The 17,169-nt window shown below is 45.7% G+C and overlaps 1 protein-coding gene across 3 annotated transcripts in view; it reads right to left on the reverse strand.

Moving 5' to 3' along the window:
* LOC120032501 (E3 ubiquitin-protein ligase SMURF2-like) overlaps positions 1 to 17,169 on the reverse strand; it is a 66,732-nt gene that overhangs the window by 27,069 nt on the left and 22,494 nt on the right. For 2 of the 3 annotated variants that reach the window (XM_038978609.1, XM_038978610.1), the window contains exons 2-6: positions 12,508 to 12,546; positions 9,459 to 9,606; positions 4,803 to 4,936; positions 797 to 862; positions 165 to 249 (exon numbers count right to left, since the gene is read on the reverse strand). In XM_038978609.1, the coding sequence (XP_038834537.1) occupies positions 165 to 249; positions 797 to 862; positions 4,803 to 4,936; positions 9,459 to 9,606; positions 12,508 to 12,546 (472 nt within the window). The remainder of the gene's footprint in view (positions 1 to 164; positions 250 to 796; positions 863 to 4,802; positions 4,937 to 9,458; positions 9,607 to 12,507; positions 12,547 to 17,169) is intronic. The other variant, XM_038978612.1, reaches the window with a different exon arrangement.

Raw genomic sequence — 17,169 nt, forward strand, 5'->3', positions numbered from 1 at the left:
CAACAGCTCCGCTACACGAAGTGCAAGAAGTATGAAAGCCCTGACTTAAAATGCTGTACGGCCGATGCAGATGCCGGATTGGCCACGCAGAGCCTCTCTCATTGGATACACGCAAACTGGTACATAATGTAGCTTTAGTCGAAAGAAACATCCGGAGGCCTTACCCGTCAGGTAAATCATTATCAAACAGACGGCTGCAGTCCACCACGGGGCCTCCTGTGCCGATACGGTCTCTGGACTGTAGACTCACTGGAGACAACAGCAGCAGTTAGTTATACAGCATTGCATGATATTGGTCTAAGACCATGAGAATGAGATTATCCTAACCGTAACCTGACCAAGGGAAACTCTCGACCCTAGTTGAACTGGGGCTCAGAGTTCCTCCTGGTCAGGTCACAGTTTGGAAAAGATCCCCAACACTACAAGCAGTGGGTGGCGAGGTAAACTCAGAGTACTGAGACACCGGATCCAGAGAGCCCCGTCTGTGTTGTGCAAACAGACTCCGTGGAAACCTAAGAGGTCAAAGGTGGTTTTACTTAGAAACGAGACGACGAGCTACTCAGACAGACACGGCTTTCCTTTCAGACAGTCCGATGATGGTGGCGAAACATCCACCAGACCTGTGGTTGTGTCAGACAGAACCACACGTCTGCAAACTCGGACCAAAGTGTGTTTTTGTGTGTGTGTGTGTGTGTGCTTGCTTCTGTGGGTGTGCGTGCGTGCGGAGTTGTGTGTGTGTGTGTGTGCGCCCACGCGTACTTGTGTGCGGTCCACAGCACTGCACAGATCTACTCACCAACTATCTGGCCTCTCACTGTGTCGTTGTCATTGGGGCCCAGCTTGTTCAGGTCCAGTCTCTGATCTGTGGGTTTACAAGAGAACAATATTCATGAGCAACGAATAACTTATCAAAGCTTTATTTTTCCCCAAGGGAATTTATAAAGCTTATTGGAATTATATCTGTCTGGCCTTAGTATTGAGTAAGGACAAGACAAACACTGCTATTACAATACCGTTATGTCATCACCACAAGAGGAACACCATACCACGCAACACCATACCACGCAACACCATACCACCCTGCCTCCCACTGCGGCCTTGCCTCTGAAGCTAAGCAAGGTTGGTCCCTGGATGGGAGACCAGATGCTGCTGGAAGTGGTGTTGGAGGGACAGTAGGAGGCACTCTTTCCTCTGGTCTAAAAAAAAAAAAGATCCCAGGGCTGTAATTGGGGACATTGCTTTGTGTAGGGTGCCATCTTTCGGAGGGATGTTAAACGGGTGTCCTGACTCTCTGTGGTCACTAAAGATCCCATGGCACTTATCGTAAGAGTAGGGGTGTTAACCCCGGTGTCCTGGCTAAATTCCCAATCTGGCCCTCATACCATCATGGACACCTAATCATTTCCAGCTTCCAATTGGCTCATTCATCCCGCCTCCTCTCCCTTGTAACTATTCCCCAGGTCGTTGCTGTAAATCAGAATGGGTTCTCAGTCAACTTAGCTGGTAAAATAAGTGTAAAAAAAAAATCCTCATACAACAACAGCAAGGTCTGCCATGAGAGGTGACTGTGTAGTTCCCCTAAGGAAAAGCACCTTTAGTAAATCCGCTTTTTCTGTGAGAGCTTCCCATGTCTGGAATACACTGCCATCAGACACACATAACTGCACCACATATCACACTTTCACAAAATGCTTGAAGACATGGCTAAAGGTCAATCAGATTTGTGAACATGGTCCCTAGCTGTGTGTTGCCGCTTTCCATGTCTGTTGTCTGTAACTTGTGAGGTGTGGAAACACTTTGTTGCTTTTATGAATTTTGTCTTGCTGCTTTTTGTTCTATGTTGCTCTGTCTGTATGCTACGTCTTGCTTGTCCTATGTTGCTATGTCTGTATGCTATGTCTTGTTCTATGTTGCTATTGTCTATATTGTAATTGTTTTTAATAACCTGCCCAGGGACTGCGGTTGAAAATTAGCCGGCTGGCTAAAACCGGCACTTTTACTGAAACGTTGATTAATGTGCACTGTCCCGGGCCTCCCGGGTGGCGCAGTGGTCTAGGGCACTGCATCGCAGTGCTAACTGCGCCACCAGAGTCTCTGGGTTCGCGCCCAGGCTCTGTCGCAGCCGGCCGCGACCGGGAGGTCCGTGGGGCGACGCACAATTGGCATAGCGTCGTCCGGGTTAGGGAGGGTTTGGCCGGTAGGGATATCCTTGTCTCATCGCGCTCCAGCGACTCCTGAGGCGGGCCGGGCGCAGTGCGCGCTAACCAAGGGGGCCAGGTACACGGTGTTTCCTCCGACACATTGGTGCGGCTGGCTTCCGGGTTGGAGGCGCGCTGTGTTAAGAAGCAGTGCGGCTTGGTTGGGTTGTGCTTCGGAGGACGCATGGCTTTCAACCTTCGTCTCTCCCGAGCCCGTACGGGAGTTGTAGCGATGAGACAAGATAGTAATTACCAGCGATTGGATACCACGAAAATTGGGGAGAAAATGGGAGAAAATTTATTTTTAAAAAAAGAAGAAAAAAAGAAAAAAAAGTGCACTGTCCCTGTAAAAATAAACTCAAACTCAACTCAACTCAACATTCCACTTTGCCTTCAAAACAAGAGGTGAAGAAAACTAATACCTTGGACAACAAGAGAAATATGAAAAGATGAAGACAGAGTCAGAAAACGACATCAAATCTGCCTATGAATAAGACCGTCAGCCAATGGGAGGAGGCCTACACTAGTAAAGGGATCTCCATTTCACAGTGCAGGTTAAGACCTGATCCCAAATCAGCCATAGCTGCTCTCCCTCTACTCATCCTAAAACATCCTAGACATACATGTCAGCTCCTATTAGCTAACTCTTTGGTCTGGGTCAGGGGGAGCAGAAAGTGAAAGCACACCCTAGGTTGTTTCCAGACTACAGGAGACAGGTGGGGGGGTGAGACTATCCGCTCCCCGGTCGTCTGTCCTGACAGACAGCACTGTGGATCTGTTCCGGATACGTGTCCAGACTAAACAGGGACGGTCTAGGGGTTACAAGGCCTGAATAGTAAGCAGCTTTCAGAAGACGGAAAAAAAAGAGACTAAGTGAAACTGGATCCTGGCCCTGCAAACATCTGAGGTGCATTTAAAAAAAAACGAAAGGGTGGTGGGGGGGGGAACAGGCTCAGACGAAAGGAAAGAGCGGGGGAATACAAAGGGTACGGGAACCAAAACGACCACAAAGAAAGGACACTGTCTACACAATATATGTAGGCTTAATTACCAGTGTATCAACAGTATATGTTGCTCTGTATACAAGTCTTGCCACCCAGACAGTGCATAGCCGACATAATACTAAAATGACTGATCCATGTATACATTCTATACATTACTGTGCGCCAACACAGACGAACCAAAACCAGTTTAAATAAACTATGGGACAATAAGACAACAAAAAAAGGACAGAATCCGGAGGCCTGCACTTTGTAACTAGGACAAAGGGCTCTGAGGTTTGTGTCAGTGTGTGTTTGTGTGACGCTACAGTAATTTACAGGAAGTTGTAGAGCTGTACCGGGCCAGACTGTTAGGAAACGGCACGGCAGCAGAAGAAGAAGAGGCCCCTAGAGACTGTGGTGGCTGGACCACATACAGACAGACAGGCGGGGGGGGGGGGGGCGGTGCCTTGCGACAGCCTGTCTCCCTTGTTGTCCACTTGTTGTCCACATCAGCAGCATCTACCCATTCTGACTGGCTTCAGTGCCACACTGTCTGACTGACAATTTCTAGAGGACTCTCATTGTCACAGCCAGTTATGGCTCCAATTCTAAACCACTTAGGGGGAAAACCGCTGAGTGGTATAGATATATATACATATATACACTATAGACGGAGGGTGAGGAAAGTAGGGCAGTTAGATGTACAAATAGGCCTACATCATAGCATAGGCAATATACTGTAAGTGGAGCCAGCTTGTTTAACAGCCTAGCTAGCATCTTTAACTGTTAACTGTTATAGCTTGCTGAAAAGAGAAATGCTGTATACCTACGGTTGTTCACTGCTACCGCTAGCAGTCGGGATGGGACCCAGTCTGAACGCAGCAGCTAACGGCTAACAAGCCAGGTAACACAAAGGAAATAGACTTTCCAGTAAGTACTCATAATGAAGCAGTCACTGCAAGAGTAGAAAAGTTAAGTCTGTGTCTGAAGAGACAGCAGGACGTGTGTGTTTCCCTTCACGCTATAGAGGTGGAAACCCCGGGGAGTGTGTTTGAGCTGACAGCGCCAGGCGTGGGCGAGACTCCCAACTCCCAGGAGCCCCCTATCCCGCTCTCGATGGCGTCCGTCTCACCAGGCCAGGCAGCGACCAACATGCTCCAGGCCCTAGCCAGCCAGACTGGCACCTGATACCCAGAGAGGGAGCGGGCAGAGCGGGGCAGCGACAGTGCCAGCCTCCCAGATGGTCGTCAATCAATAGGGTTTAATGGCAGGTGTGTGTGTGTGTGTGTGTGTGTGTGTGTGTGTGTGTGTGTGTGTGTGTGTGTGTGTGTGTTTGTGTAATAGGGCCTTCTAGGTAGCGGGGCAGGACAGAAGCCTGTCTTGTCTTTGATGTGGTCTATAAATCAGATCATGCGTTGCGTAATAGGAGTGGAATAATGATGAATAGAGGGGGGAATGCATGTCTGGGTTTGAGTAATCGTTTTGCTGTCTCACACCAGACTGAGACCACCTCCAGACAGACACACAATCACACGTTCACATTCACTTTTGCTCAAAACGTGCACGGGCAAAAATAAATTATTGCTCTAATACATGCTTGAACGCGCACACACACACTTACAGCCGGTGTCTTTGAGGCGGTTGATGGCGTTGGAGAGAAGGCGTACACAGCCCAGGAAGCCGGCCCCCTGCTTCTTGTGAATCTTCTTGTGATTCCACACACTGATGGTGATGGAGTCAGACTTCCCAATGTACCTGTGGAGGGCAAAGAGAGTGACACATTCCCTTTAATATCTGTCACCAAATTCATGACATCAGACCAACTGATATGAGTGGGAGAGTTAGAGTGAGTGAATGTGAGCGATTGAGCTAGTCTCTTTAATATGCATAATTTAAGATCTTTAAATGCATCGCTTACAACACTGAGTGGCCCTCTCCGTCTCATCACTGTGCTTTTGGAGTGCTGAGTCATTATCCCAGGGTAAGAGCAAAGGGATTTTTTAATGATTTTTTATTTTATTTCACCAGGTAGGCTAGTTGAGAACAAGTTCTCATTTACAACTGCGACCTGGCCAAGATAAAGCAAAAGGGTGCGACACAAACACAGAGTTACACATGGAATAAACAAGCGAATAACACAATAGAAAAAAAAGAAAGTCTATATACAGTGTGTGCAAATGGCGTGAGGTGGTAAGGCAATAAATAGGCCATAGTAGCAAAGTAGTTACAATTTATCAAATTAACACTGAAGTGATAGATGCGCAGATGGTGATGTGCAAGTAGAAATACTGGTGTGCAAAAGAGCAGAAAAGTAAATAAAAACAATATGGGGATGAGATGGGTAGATTGGGTGAGTGGGTTATTTACAGATGGGCTATGTACAGCTGCAGCGATCGGTTAGCTGCTCAGATAGCTGATGTTTAAAGTTAGTGAGGGAAATATAAGTCTACAGCTTATATTCCAGTCATTGGCAGCAGAGAACTGGAAGGGAGAGATGTCCATCTCATACACACCGAAGAGGATGACCTACTAAAGAAACAAGTGTGTACACAAAGTCACATCACAGAACGTATGGATGGGGTTGTGAGGTCTAAATGACTCGGATTACAGTGTGCTAACTGTCCACGATGACGATGATGAAGCTGCTTGTCTGGCTATAAGGTCAGCCTAGTCATCATGAATCAGAAAGGAGAACACCTCGTCTCCCCTCTCTCTCCTGCACCACAGTCCCCCAGACAGACAGCACTTACGGTAACACACACCGACTGGTCTAATTACAGCTTTCCCAACTCAGCCCTCTTCCATGGATACGTATACATCATGGAGAGAAAGATTTCAAGGAGACGAGTTTCCCAGAGCGCACATAGAAAATGCACATAGCCCATACTGTTATAGGGAGAGGGAAGAGGTAGTCTAGTCAGTTTTCAAATTTGCTCACCTCACAGTGTCTCCTTTTGTCAATAGACAAGTCTGCTCAAATATCTGATACTAATATCACTGGCAACTGATGTCTGTGGACAAAATAAATGCTTCCATAGAGGCGTATGTCTTTTTGCATTGTTCCGTCTTTAAAAGGAATGACGGACAGAAATGAAATAAAACTTTAATCTAAGCACATTAAATCTAAGCTGTTTTTTTTTCTTCATATTAAAAGCCCTGCATTGTGGGTTGAAATTTCCGCCTGCTGTCTGATCTAGATCCGGATAAAGGCTTCAAACTAAGCCAAGTTACTCCACCTCTACACTGTGGTGGTAATGTATGGGCCAACAACATGATTTGGAGTGTGTGTGTGTGTGTGTTGCAAACCCAGGCTGCGTTTAAGGGGAAATGAGAGAGCAGACCAGACAGTGACCTAGCGTCTGGGGCTTTGAAAATGAGGACAGGTAAACACAATTTCCTCAGTCAAAATGACTTGAGGACGACACACGTGTACACACACACCGTGATAAACACACGTTCACACACAAGCGCGCGTGTGCACACACGCATTTGTGAACCCATGTGCAGTCTGGCTTTGCAGGTAGAGCCGGTGATTAGAACAGTGCTTACCGCAGCAAATTAAGGAGGAGAAAAAAACCACAGAGAGAGAGAGAAGGAAACCCACTTGTCCGTGCATATGGCTAAGTATAGCTATATGATCACACCACAGTATGAGGTAAGTATTACTTATAGAGCCTCAGTCTAGCTAGCCGAAGAGATTTTCATTGTAAGTATCACAGATCTCGGATCAGTTTACTGATCCCTCAACCATTAGGGTGGAACACTCAACACTGGCCTTAGATCAGTTTATAGGCTGATGCCGCAACAAGTTAGCCAATTTACTGGTTTGTGACTAATGGTGACTGGTGAGCTGGGGTGGCACAATGGGAGACATCTAGTCATGCCAGTGGATGCCCAGTCACGCCAGTCTGACAGCTCAGACTGGGTTAAAAGTAATGAGGCTAGATATAGACATCTAGACTAATCAACGGTCCAGACAGACTGGCAGACGACACGGTCACACTTCCTCCACTGACGGCTGGCGAGACCAGCTCTGCCTTCTGGGATATGACAGCATGGCCGGCCACCTGCTCTGGGTTTCCTGGGCCGAGAGGGACGAGCGATTAGGGAACCGGGGAGGAGTCTGGTGAGGAGGATAGCGTGGTTGGTGCAGTGAGAGAAGGAGTGGGAATGGGTTTTCGCCAATCAAGGCCTCTGAAAAATACAACCGTCAGTCGTATCAATTGGCTTTCTCTATAGAAATATGAGATACCACCTACTGTATAAATTGATCAAGGGCTCTAACATACAGTATGAAGCTAAAATGGGTCACATCTACACCCAGATTGGTTCCTACAGAGGCAGCGAGAGCGCTTACGGGCCTTGTGCTCTAAAACAACCCCTTCACTATTCATGACGTCTTTAGCTTGCCTAAGGGATATACAGTGCATTAGCATCACATTAGCATCCTGTTAGCATCCCATTGGGAGCTACATGACCTGTCCCTCTAATGCCGCCTGCCCTGCTGCAGGCGCTGATGCAGCGAATAAGAAAACAGAGAGGGGCAGAATGTATGCTCCTCAAGCTCCAAACACGGTCTGAACTAATACATGTTTTGACTGCTCTCTCTTTTCAGGTTTAATGGCCTCTGTCTGCAAACGTATAGCTACATAAGTTACGCAATAATTGCAAACTCACTGACTGTATTAGTGAAACCTGCAACGACAATGCTCAGGCTGAGTTTTCCAGTACACAAGCACTAGTCAATGGTTGTATGTCACACACTCCTTGACTGTGCCCTATTTCTTCAAAGTGTACACTCATACACTCAACCCAATGCATTTCAAACAAAAAGCATTGGATTGGTGTATTTCGTACACCAGTACAGTCCCTTCCATGAATATGCACATGCAGGGCAAATGAAGAATGTATTCTGGTGTAACGGTCTGTAGTCCAGAGGGGGTTAGACTACACTACAGTAGCAGACCCACAGAGAGTGGGCTGCTGGGTTGCCTGTGTGCTGAGCACTTAGCTTGGCCTGGTGTGGAAGAGGGAGGTGTGGAGAGCAGTGGCAACCTGCCAGCCAACAGGCTGAAGGCTCCATCTGTGGCTGTGCTCCTTGGCATGTCAGCCATTTCCTGTGACAGAGCCCTGGGGTCACTGGCAGGGGAGACTCCCTCGGGACCAGTGGAGAGGAGAGTGTTTGAAGACAAGCATGGGGTGGGTGGGGGGGGGGGGGGGGACAGGTGTATAAGCACACACACAAGCATGCAAACACACAGTGAGAGACAGAGACATCTACATGTGTACGCAAAGCTAGCAAATAGGTCTTCCCGCTGCAGTGCCCAACTTAATGACTTTTTTCATTTTTTTCTTTCTTGGGGACCTAATAGATGATGTAACCCACATTCCCTGTACTATTCAATCTGTGCGTAGTGTTTTGGTGCCAAGACACCAACATCTCTGCATAGTTTCCCAATGCTTTTTGTAACACACACACACCTCTCTTCTCCCCATGTCTAGCTTTCTCTCCTCTTCTCAAGCCCTCTACATCCCTCTCTTCCCCCTCCTGTAACTCACTGCCAGTAGGTCCTTTGGGTCCGGTGGCGATTACTCCCAAGAAGAGCACGTGAAGCTTGCTGCTCGACATTCACAACACATGGCTCATTTCAGTCGGACAGTCCCAATGGTTAGACTAGAGTTGCGTCAAATGGCACCCTATTCACTATATTGTGCACTACTTTTGACCAGGACTTTAGTCAAAAGTAGTGCACTAGATAGGAAATAGGGTGCAATTTCGGACTAGCCTTAGAGTGAGCGTGCAGCAGCCCAGTCAAAAGGCCTCAAATGGTTTATGGTGGGTGTTCCTGCACATTAGCACGGGAAGGGAGGGTAACCTGCTGCATTCCTCGCACTCTTATCATAGCAGCGCATGGAGATCGGAGACGCCACAGCTTAGTCAATGAAACCAGAACAGTGTGACAATGTTGAAAACCATAGGCAACAAGAATGTGTTAACAGATGTCTGTGGTTCTTTGGCATCCATTTTAGGAAGTGGTTTCTTCAGGGGTTGACAGTGAGTTTCACCAAATCCAGACCCTAGTCCCTTACTTTCTTAGTCTCACACACCAGACGTTCTCCCTGGGGACGAGGTTATGCTACTACTTCCTACTAGGCACTTTTGTAGATCGGAAAGGATAAATTGCCGAGGCAAGCTGGAACTAGGAAGACATGGTGAAACAAGGGTTTATTGGTCTAAGGTGGTCCCCCCAGTTTAGAGACTTCCCTGGTGACTTACAGGTCGTAATGTTGGTTCCACTTGGGGTCCAGCGTGTTCCTTACGGTGTCTGTGGAGTGGCATTGCCCCGAGCCGTCCACCACCACTTTGGCAAAGGGGTCAGGCAGCCCTGTGGAGGAGGAGCCAAAATGGAGGATTGTATTCACAACTGTGGATGGCATAGAAACAATGGAGTCAATGGAACTACAGTCACAGTATGGTTCATTTATCTAGCATGGAAAATAAATGTTGATATGAAATGGAGATTATATGTTGCAATTGGAGACAAAATGGAGGACGTATGCCTGAATGAGTTGAGGTAACTGTATTCACAAGCTGATTGCATAGAAACAATGACTATCAGACAAATTCACATAATAATATTAAATTATCTAACATGAAGATATGTTCTAGCTGAAATTGGATAGAAAACATGAGCTGGCACACACCCAGAGAACTGTATTTTAAGTAGAGGTGCTGACTAACAGTGAATAAACTATAAGCTATAAAGAGAGAGTCTCACAACTCTATATATAAACTCCCAGTAAATTGGGTAAATCAACGTTTCGGCATCACTGTGCCTTCTTCAGGGTGATGTCGAAACGTTGGTGATTTAACCCAATAAATTACTGGGAGTTTATATACAGAGTGTGCGACAATTTCTTATAGCTGAAATTGGAGCCAAAATGGAGGATATGTAGTTGCTCGTCAAAATGATAGCTGTTGTATTTGAATACAGTTCAATAGAAACTGAGTCATAAGACGGCATACAAAACATTCATTGTCAATGGACTTTATATACACTGTGATATTGTGTGTAGTTGTAGTTGAGCAAGCTGCTCAGAAGCATGTCGTTCCACGCCAGTCTATTATAGTCTTTGGAAATCTGATAAGGGACGGTACACACACCTAGGCAAGATCAACATATCCCGCCCGTTTCATGTATAGTATAAAGATATGGAATGGATTGATAGACTAGAGTAGAGTAATGATGTGTATTTCAGTTGAGCATATTCAGTAGTACTTGGAAACAAAACATCGTTGCCAACTATTCATATCGGAGAGTTACAATGTTGCAATCACTAGGCAGCCAACTGCCTATTGTAGGAAACAGAGTTCTCAATAAACAACGTATCACGTGACACGACCTCACGATAGTTCAAATTACAATGAACATAACATTTATTAGCATCACGCAGTAGAACTGTAAATAGAGATATCAGTTGAGCTTTGGAAACAAGTGCTTTCATAAATGCATGGCGCGGGCCTCATTTCGCAGGAGCATTGTAATAAGCTTTCTCGCAATGAACAAGCCTTAATAAATGTTGTTTATTTGCATATCGAATTTGATTGGTCAACATCAGCTTTAAAATTCCTGAATTTTGTGGCCGCCTAGCATGTCCTCTTTCCACTGATGTGGTGCTGAATAACAGCGGGAATGGGGAATGGTGGGAAGGGATCCAGCTTTTGTCAAATTAACGTAAAAAGTTGAATTGTTTTGTATTTTAGCTAACCCAAACTTTCCTAACCTTAACCTAATTTTCCTAACTTGCTACGTAAAATTCTCCTAACCTGCTACGAAAAGTCAAATCTACCATTAATTTGACAAAAGCTGGATCGTTTCTAGTCATGACCGGCCGGCCCTGGTGTTCGTAGACAGCCATGTTTTGTTAGTTATTAGGCTTACTTAAAATGTTCATGCCTAGGCTGAATTAAATTAGAAAGGCTAGATTGTATTTGAAAACAGCTGTGTTTTGCTATTTATTAAATAAAGTGTTCATACAAATGACCTATAGGTCAGGTCGTTCGCAAATTATATTATACAAATATGATATTTTGAAGTTGTGTATTACTTTTTAGGAGGCTTGTTTTTCTACACTAAATGTTTTAATATTTTTTTCAATGATATTCATTGATGATTTATAGCAGGGATGAATACGCAATGAGTAATCTTTTGCTTTTCAATAAAACCTGTCATGTTGGTATAAAAACATTGTTCTACTTTATTAAACCCTTACAGGCCCTTTCCAATTTGTTAAGATGAATGACAATAATCTAAATGTGATTCTGAGCACCGTGGGTGGACACCCTAACGAGTTACGTATCCAATGCATATGGATGTCCGGGAAATTAAAAGTCTTGCCGGTCACGTTGTTCGGCGCCAAATAGTCCTAACGGAAACTTGGTATGCACACACACACAGACTGTGCTCCATAGAAATGACATGCTGTGTGTGACAGTTAGGAGTGTGTGTGTGTGGCTCCAGGCAATGATACCACCCACAGGTCAAACTTGTTGAGTCACATTCACTCCAATGCCATACTGTCAGAGGAAGCAGGGACTTCCCTCTGCAGGTGTGTGTGTGTGTGTGTGTGTGTGTGTGTGTGTGTGTGTGTGTGTGTGTGTGTGTGTGTGTGTGTGAGAGAGAGAGAGAGAGAGAGAGTCATTTACAGGAAACTGTGCCTTAAAGCCCACAGTAATCCAATACACGGTCTCAAGGGAGATGTGCAACTGTATAGCCTAAAGAATGTTCCAATTCAGTTTTTTATCAAAACCACACACTATGATAATTAGCCTACGAAGGGGACGTGCCTGTGCTGTGTGTCCCATCAGAGGTATTTATTTGTGGTGAGTATCTCCGTCTCGCCATGATAAAAAACTACACCAGACCCTCTGGAATAAAGCCAATGTGAAGATAACTGTGAAGTTCCTATATCTTACTTAACGACCGGTAGCCTTTCACAGTCAGCCTAATGACCGAGTAACATTAAAACTACATTAAAATGGCTCATCCGTGTCGGTCATAACAGCATGCGTCAGGCATTACTAGCTCATCACCGATGCTCTTCCACCTCATTGAATAGCATTGGGGGACAAGCGTCGATGTGCATCATGTGTTCTATCTGTAATCTGTATTCGTCAGCCAATACTGCAGGCAGATTGAGCTCCTATGGGACTCCATCTACAGAACGCTTCAAAGCCAGCCAGCTAGCTGACAATCCCATACCAATGCACGGGGGGAGGACAGAAATAGCACTGATGCAACAACAAAAAATGGGTTACTACTCACGGAAGAAGTCTTTCTTCGACAAGTTCTTCGCACACAGCACTGGAAGAGGAGAGAAGAAGAAACGTTAGATGAGTAAAATGATCGGTGTGCTACAATGGAAGAGCAATATTAGTGAATTCTCAATTCAACGCAAAGCAGCTGTGGGGGGGGGGGGGGGGGGGGGGAAACCCTATGAGCTTACATATTAAATAAAACAACCAAAAGCACAAGAGACAGCATGTGGGTCAAATTTGGGGCACACCTATATGACAAGGCAAAGTCCAGTTTAGGCCTACACAAATAGTCTAAGCTACACTCCATTTCAATCCTTCACTCCAGGTATTTGAAGTCCGACAGATATTATGAAATGAGAACCAACTTCAGCTTGGAATCTGATCCCTGCCAGTGGCTTAGATTCCTGCTCGGAATCCCAGTCCCCTTTTGCGATAAACCTCACTTTTGGGTGGTGCTCCCTCAAAACGTTTAACAGCTCAATTATTGGAGGATTTCTGGCTTGGCTCTACTTTGTCGTCTTCATGGTTGCCCTGGGTAACCCCTGTTGTCTGTCAGTTTGTCCGCCCATTACGGGCCAGCAGAGAGAGTGGTTAGAGGCTTCCCTTGTAAAATATTGAGCAGACAAGCATTCTTTCCAATACGGAGTGAGTCCCTGAGGTAAGCATCACAGCCAAGAGCCAACACACAATGGCTTCCAGAAGAGAAGCAAAGATGAGTTGAAGGAGCACTATGCCTAGCTCTCTCGCTCACAGTTCTCTCTACCATCTCTGTAAATCTCTCTCCTGGTGTAATGGGGTCCAGGTGAGCCAAAGTGGGCCAAAGTTATGGAATGTCTTCCTAGTACTGCCAAGTTCTTTTAGGTAGCAATAGAACTCAGTAGGGTTGAGCGGTATACCGTATATACCGTATACTGGGGTATTTGGAAAAAGCCACAGGATGTTTTTCAATACCGTTGAGACTATTTTAGATTTTTTTTTAAAAATACATTTTAATATTTGTAGCTACTTACGTAAAATACCTGCAGTCAACTTGTGCAATATGTTAGGAGATAAACATTACGTTCTTCATTTCACTTGTCACATTATGAAGCTTACCGGTAGTCCCCAGTCACATGGTGTTTATTTACAAGCACACAATGACAAGAGACCGGAGCCTTCTGTGTCACTCACTGTTCTGCAACATGCACCGGGTGATATAATTACAGTATGGAATCCACAACTAAATGTTTGCCAGCTAGATATCTTATAACTATTAGGTTAACTGTCTAATAATGTGCCAAAAATGCTCTGCGGTTGTTCATTTGGTTTGCTAATTTAGTAGCTAGTTGGCCAAGTGGTTAGCTTCTTCGGAGCTAACCACAGAACAGCAGAGAATACCCTTGTGGATCAAGAGCATTGCAGGCTAATATTTGTTTTGGAGTTACTTGTATAGTACAGTTTCTGACCTAAACAAAATGTTGGCAATGCACTCGTTAGCATTTTCTATGGGATTTTACATTTACTTGTTAGCTTTGATAACCTTTGGATTACAGAGTATCAGTGGGGTTTGAAAACAGCACCCCTTGTGTTCTGTGTGAATATTACAGAATATCCCAGTATGAAGGTATGACAATCTGGATACACACACACTACACTTAGTTCTATCCCCCCCCCCCATCTCCTCCCAGCAGACAGATAGCAGGCTACTACCCAGCCAGGCCCCTACAGATTAGCCAGAGGAGTGGAAAGACATTCCAAGGAGATGTTTCTGGACCCTGGGAGGTACCCAGTTGGCCGGTCTCGTCAAGACCACTGGTGCTGATTGGGGGACATTAGGGGTGGAACAGTAGAGCAATGGAGGGGGGAAGGGATTGTTGAGGTAAGGCTGTAGCAGCCACAGTGTAGTCTAGGAGTCTGACCTCCATGACGACTTAGCTCACCGCAAGCCTGGAGGAGTCTGGGCCAGAGTCTGACCCAGACAGATAGATGGATGACCCTGGAGAATGTGAGGACACAAAATGGAGGAGGGGAGGAGAGAGGAGAGGGGTGTCTGGGTCTCCTTCCATCATAGAACTGCTGTGTCTCAGTGTCTAGGCTACTTTCCTATGCCCGCAAAGTGACAGGTGAAATGTAACAGTCGAGCTGACAGAGACGAGATGAGAGATAGTACTTTATTAATCCCCAAAGGGAAATGATCGTCATGGTATCCAACATGTCTGGTATCCAACACCACAAAAACCTATTGACTCAGAAACATATGCCTAGACTACACACGTACAAAATTTGCCTACCTAAATTAGCGTAACTAAAATGCTCCCCATACTGACAAGTGACAGGAAAGGTATTTTCCCTTGCAGGCGCTGGGAGGACACAGACTGGGGGGGGGGGTATCCTTTACACAGCCGCACGGTCCCGGGGAATGCACTACTCTCAAAGCCCACCTCATTACTCAAAGCTGTGGTATGCACTCACTCATGTCTGCAGTGTCTGTCAAGACACACACTCATTTCAACGCCCCAGACTCAACGGTCATTATTTATGCAGGGTGAGGAGTAGGGAGCAGGTGATGGGGCACTTTCCATTCCCATACCGCAACACACACACACGAACACTCCGAGACACGCACACACACACGAGCCAGAGACAGGATCCTGAGAGAGACTTATAGCCATAACACAGACTTGCCTGCATTCTCTTAGGTACTGTACGCTATCTTTCAAATGTCTGCCAGTTTCATATACAGGCTGTCATGGAGGAAGAGTGCTATAAAATGTATGGCAGACACACACAAGTTCTGGATGAGGTCAGAAAGTTGGTGGTTTGTGTGATTCTGTCTGTTTTGGGAAAGAGGAAAAGGAATAGCAGGGTGGGTAGTGGAACGAACCAGTCTCACCATGGAGTTATGTATGGAGGCTGGGGAGAAGCGCACTAAGCACTGACAGAGTCATGATACTGCCAGGAAAAGCCAGTCTGTCACACACACACACACACACTGTCACGATTACCAGTCCCCAACAGACAGGCTGCCGGGCCAGACAACACACACACACGTCCCGGAGACAACGTGAAAATTGATTACACACTCAAGAATGTCGAGGGAGGAAAAGACAGCCACCAAAATACTAGGAAAATTACACAGTGAAGCACAAAGCAAGGAAGTTACGGCTCAAATCACGCCCATTTAATCCAGAGACCAGGACAGCGACCAAAATTACACAGCCAATCGAACAGAATCACAACATCATGACACAAACCAAATGACACCGTGAAGACAACCAATCAGCTCGTCAGGGGAAATTACACTGTTAGAGCCGACAGTTTGGCTATGAGCCAAGAACACTAGACAGACTAAACTGATCCTGCAGGGACCAAATGGACATGTCGTCAGGATGAAATGAGGAGAAAACGAGCATCATAAGAAGTCACAGTCTTGGCTAAAGCAAGTGTAGGCTTATATACTGAAAATGGATTTGTGATTCTAAACGCTAGCAACATGCTGTCAAAAGCTGATTCTAAGGAACACAAAATCGCACGAATTTCACAGTCAAATTGCTAAAAAATAAAACTTAAATAGCTTAGCCTTAGTGAATTCATCAGTCATTGTAATGTTCGTGACAGGCTGGATGGCCAGATCCTTAGGATGCCCCTAACCACTGATACAGGATAAGATATTTGTTAATTCCCGTAATGTTAAGGTTAGGATTATGACCTGGTTACAGTTAAGATTATGACCTGGTTAAGGTTAGGATTATGACCTGGTTAAGGTTAGGATTACTCTTAGTTAAATCTCAGTGGGACATGTCACAGTGATCTCCAGGGGAGGTCATAACCCATGGAGATGGGACTCGGGAGGTCGTAACCAATGGAGTCTTGACCAACCCATGGAGACTTGACCAACCCTGAGCCCTTCCATTCAGCAAAGTCGGTACCAGTAGATCTCATGTTACCCTAATGCTAATGGAGAAAAGCGGATTACCTGCACCCTGCTCCAATGTCTGACCATGCTAAAATAAAAGCCTCTTTCACCAATCACCACATCATTGACCTCCCAGATGCACTGTTACCGGGCAGAATTGGCCACGAAGCTTCCAATGAATGGAGGCACTCACAGGATGAAGGGGATGTTATGTGAGAAGTCGAGTGAAAGAAAACGCCAAAATTCAAGAATTTCTCTGATGTGAGCGGCTTCTCATCAAATATGGAAACCATTTAAATTCGAGCAATTCTAAAATGGGAGACAGCAGACACCATTCTTGTCTAGAACGTTAATTCAGATGAATGCTGAAGTACTGCCTTCGAAGAGGCCTGTATATCCCCATCATCTTTCAAGGCATAAACACCAAGTTTAGTTTTGTGGCACCCTGCCGAGTAGGGCCATTATAGGGTGTCAAGGCGTGTACTTCCATGCCTCTGAAAGCAACCGTGCATGCCAACGGGATATCTTGAATGTGTAAGTGTGTGTCTACACACACACACCTCTGATAATAGTGTGAAGGCCTACATAACATATGGCACTACGGACCACCCTCATGAGAGCCGTGCTGCGAGGGACTTCAAGCCTCAAACTCCATTTGACCTCTCTGGGTGAAGCTACACTCAGACAGAATACGTATCTAACATGCAAAGATGTTATGGAAGCGTCTAGATAGGAGAGGAAGTAGCACTCACACTGTCTTTAACACTAGAGACA

This window comes from Salvelinus namaycush, chromosome 39 (assembly GCF_016432855.1).
Source record: "Salvelinus namaycush isolate Seneca chromosome 39, SaNama_1.0, whole genome shotgun sequence".
Classification (NCBI taxonomy): domain Eukaryota; kingdom Metazoa; phylum Chordata; class Actinopteri; order Salmoniformes; family Salmonidae; genus Salvelinus; species Salvelinus namaycush.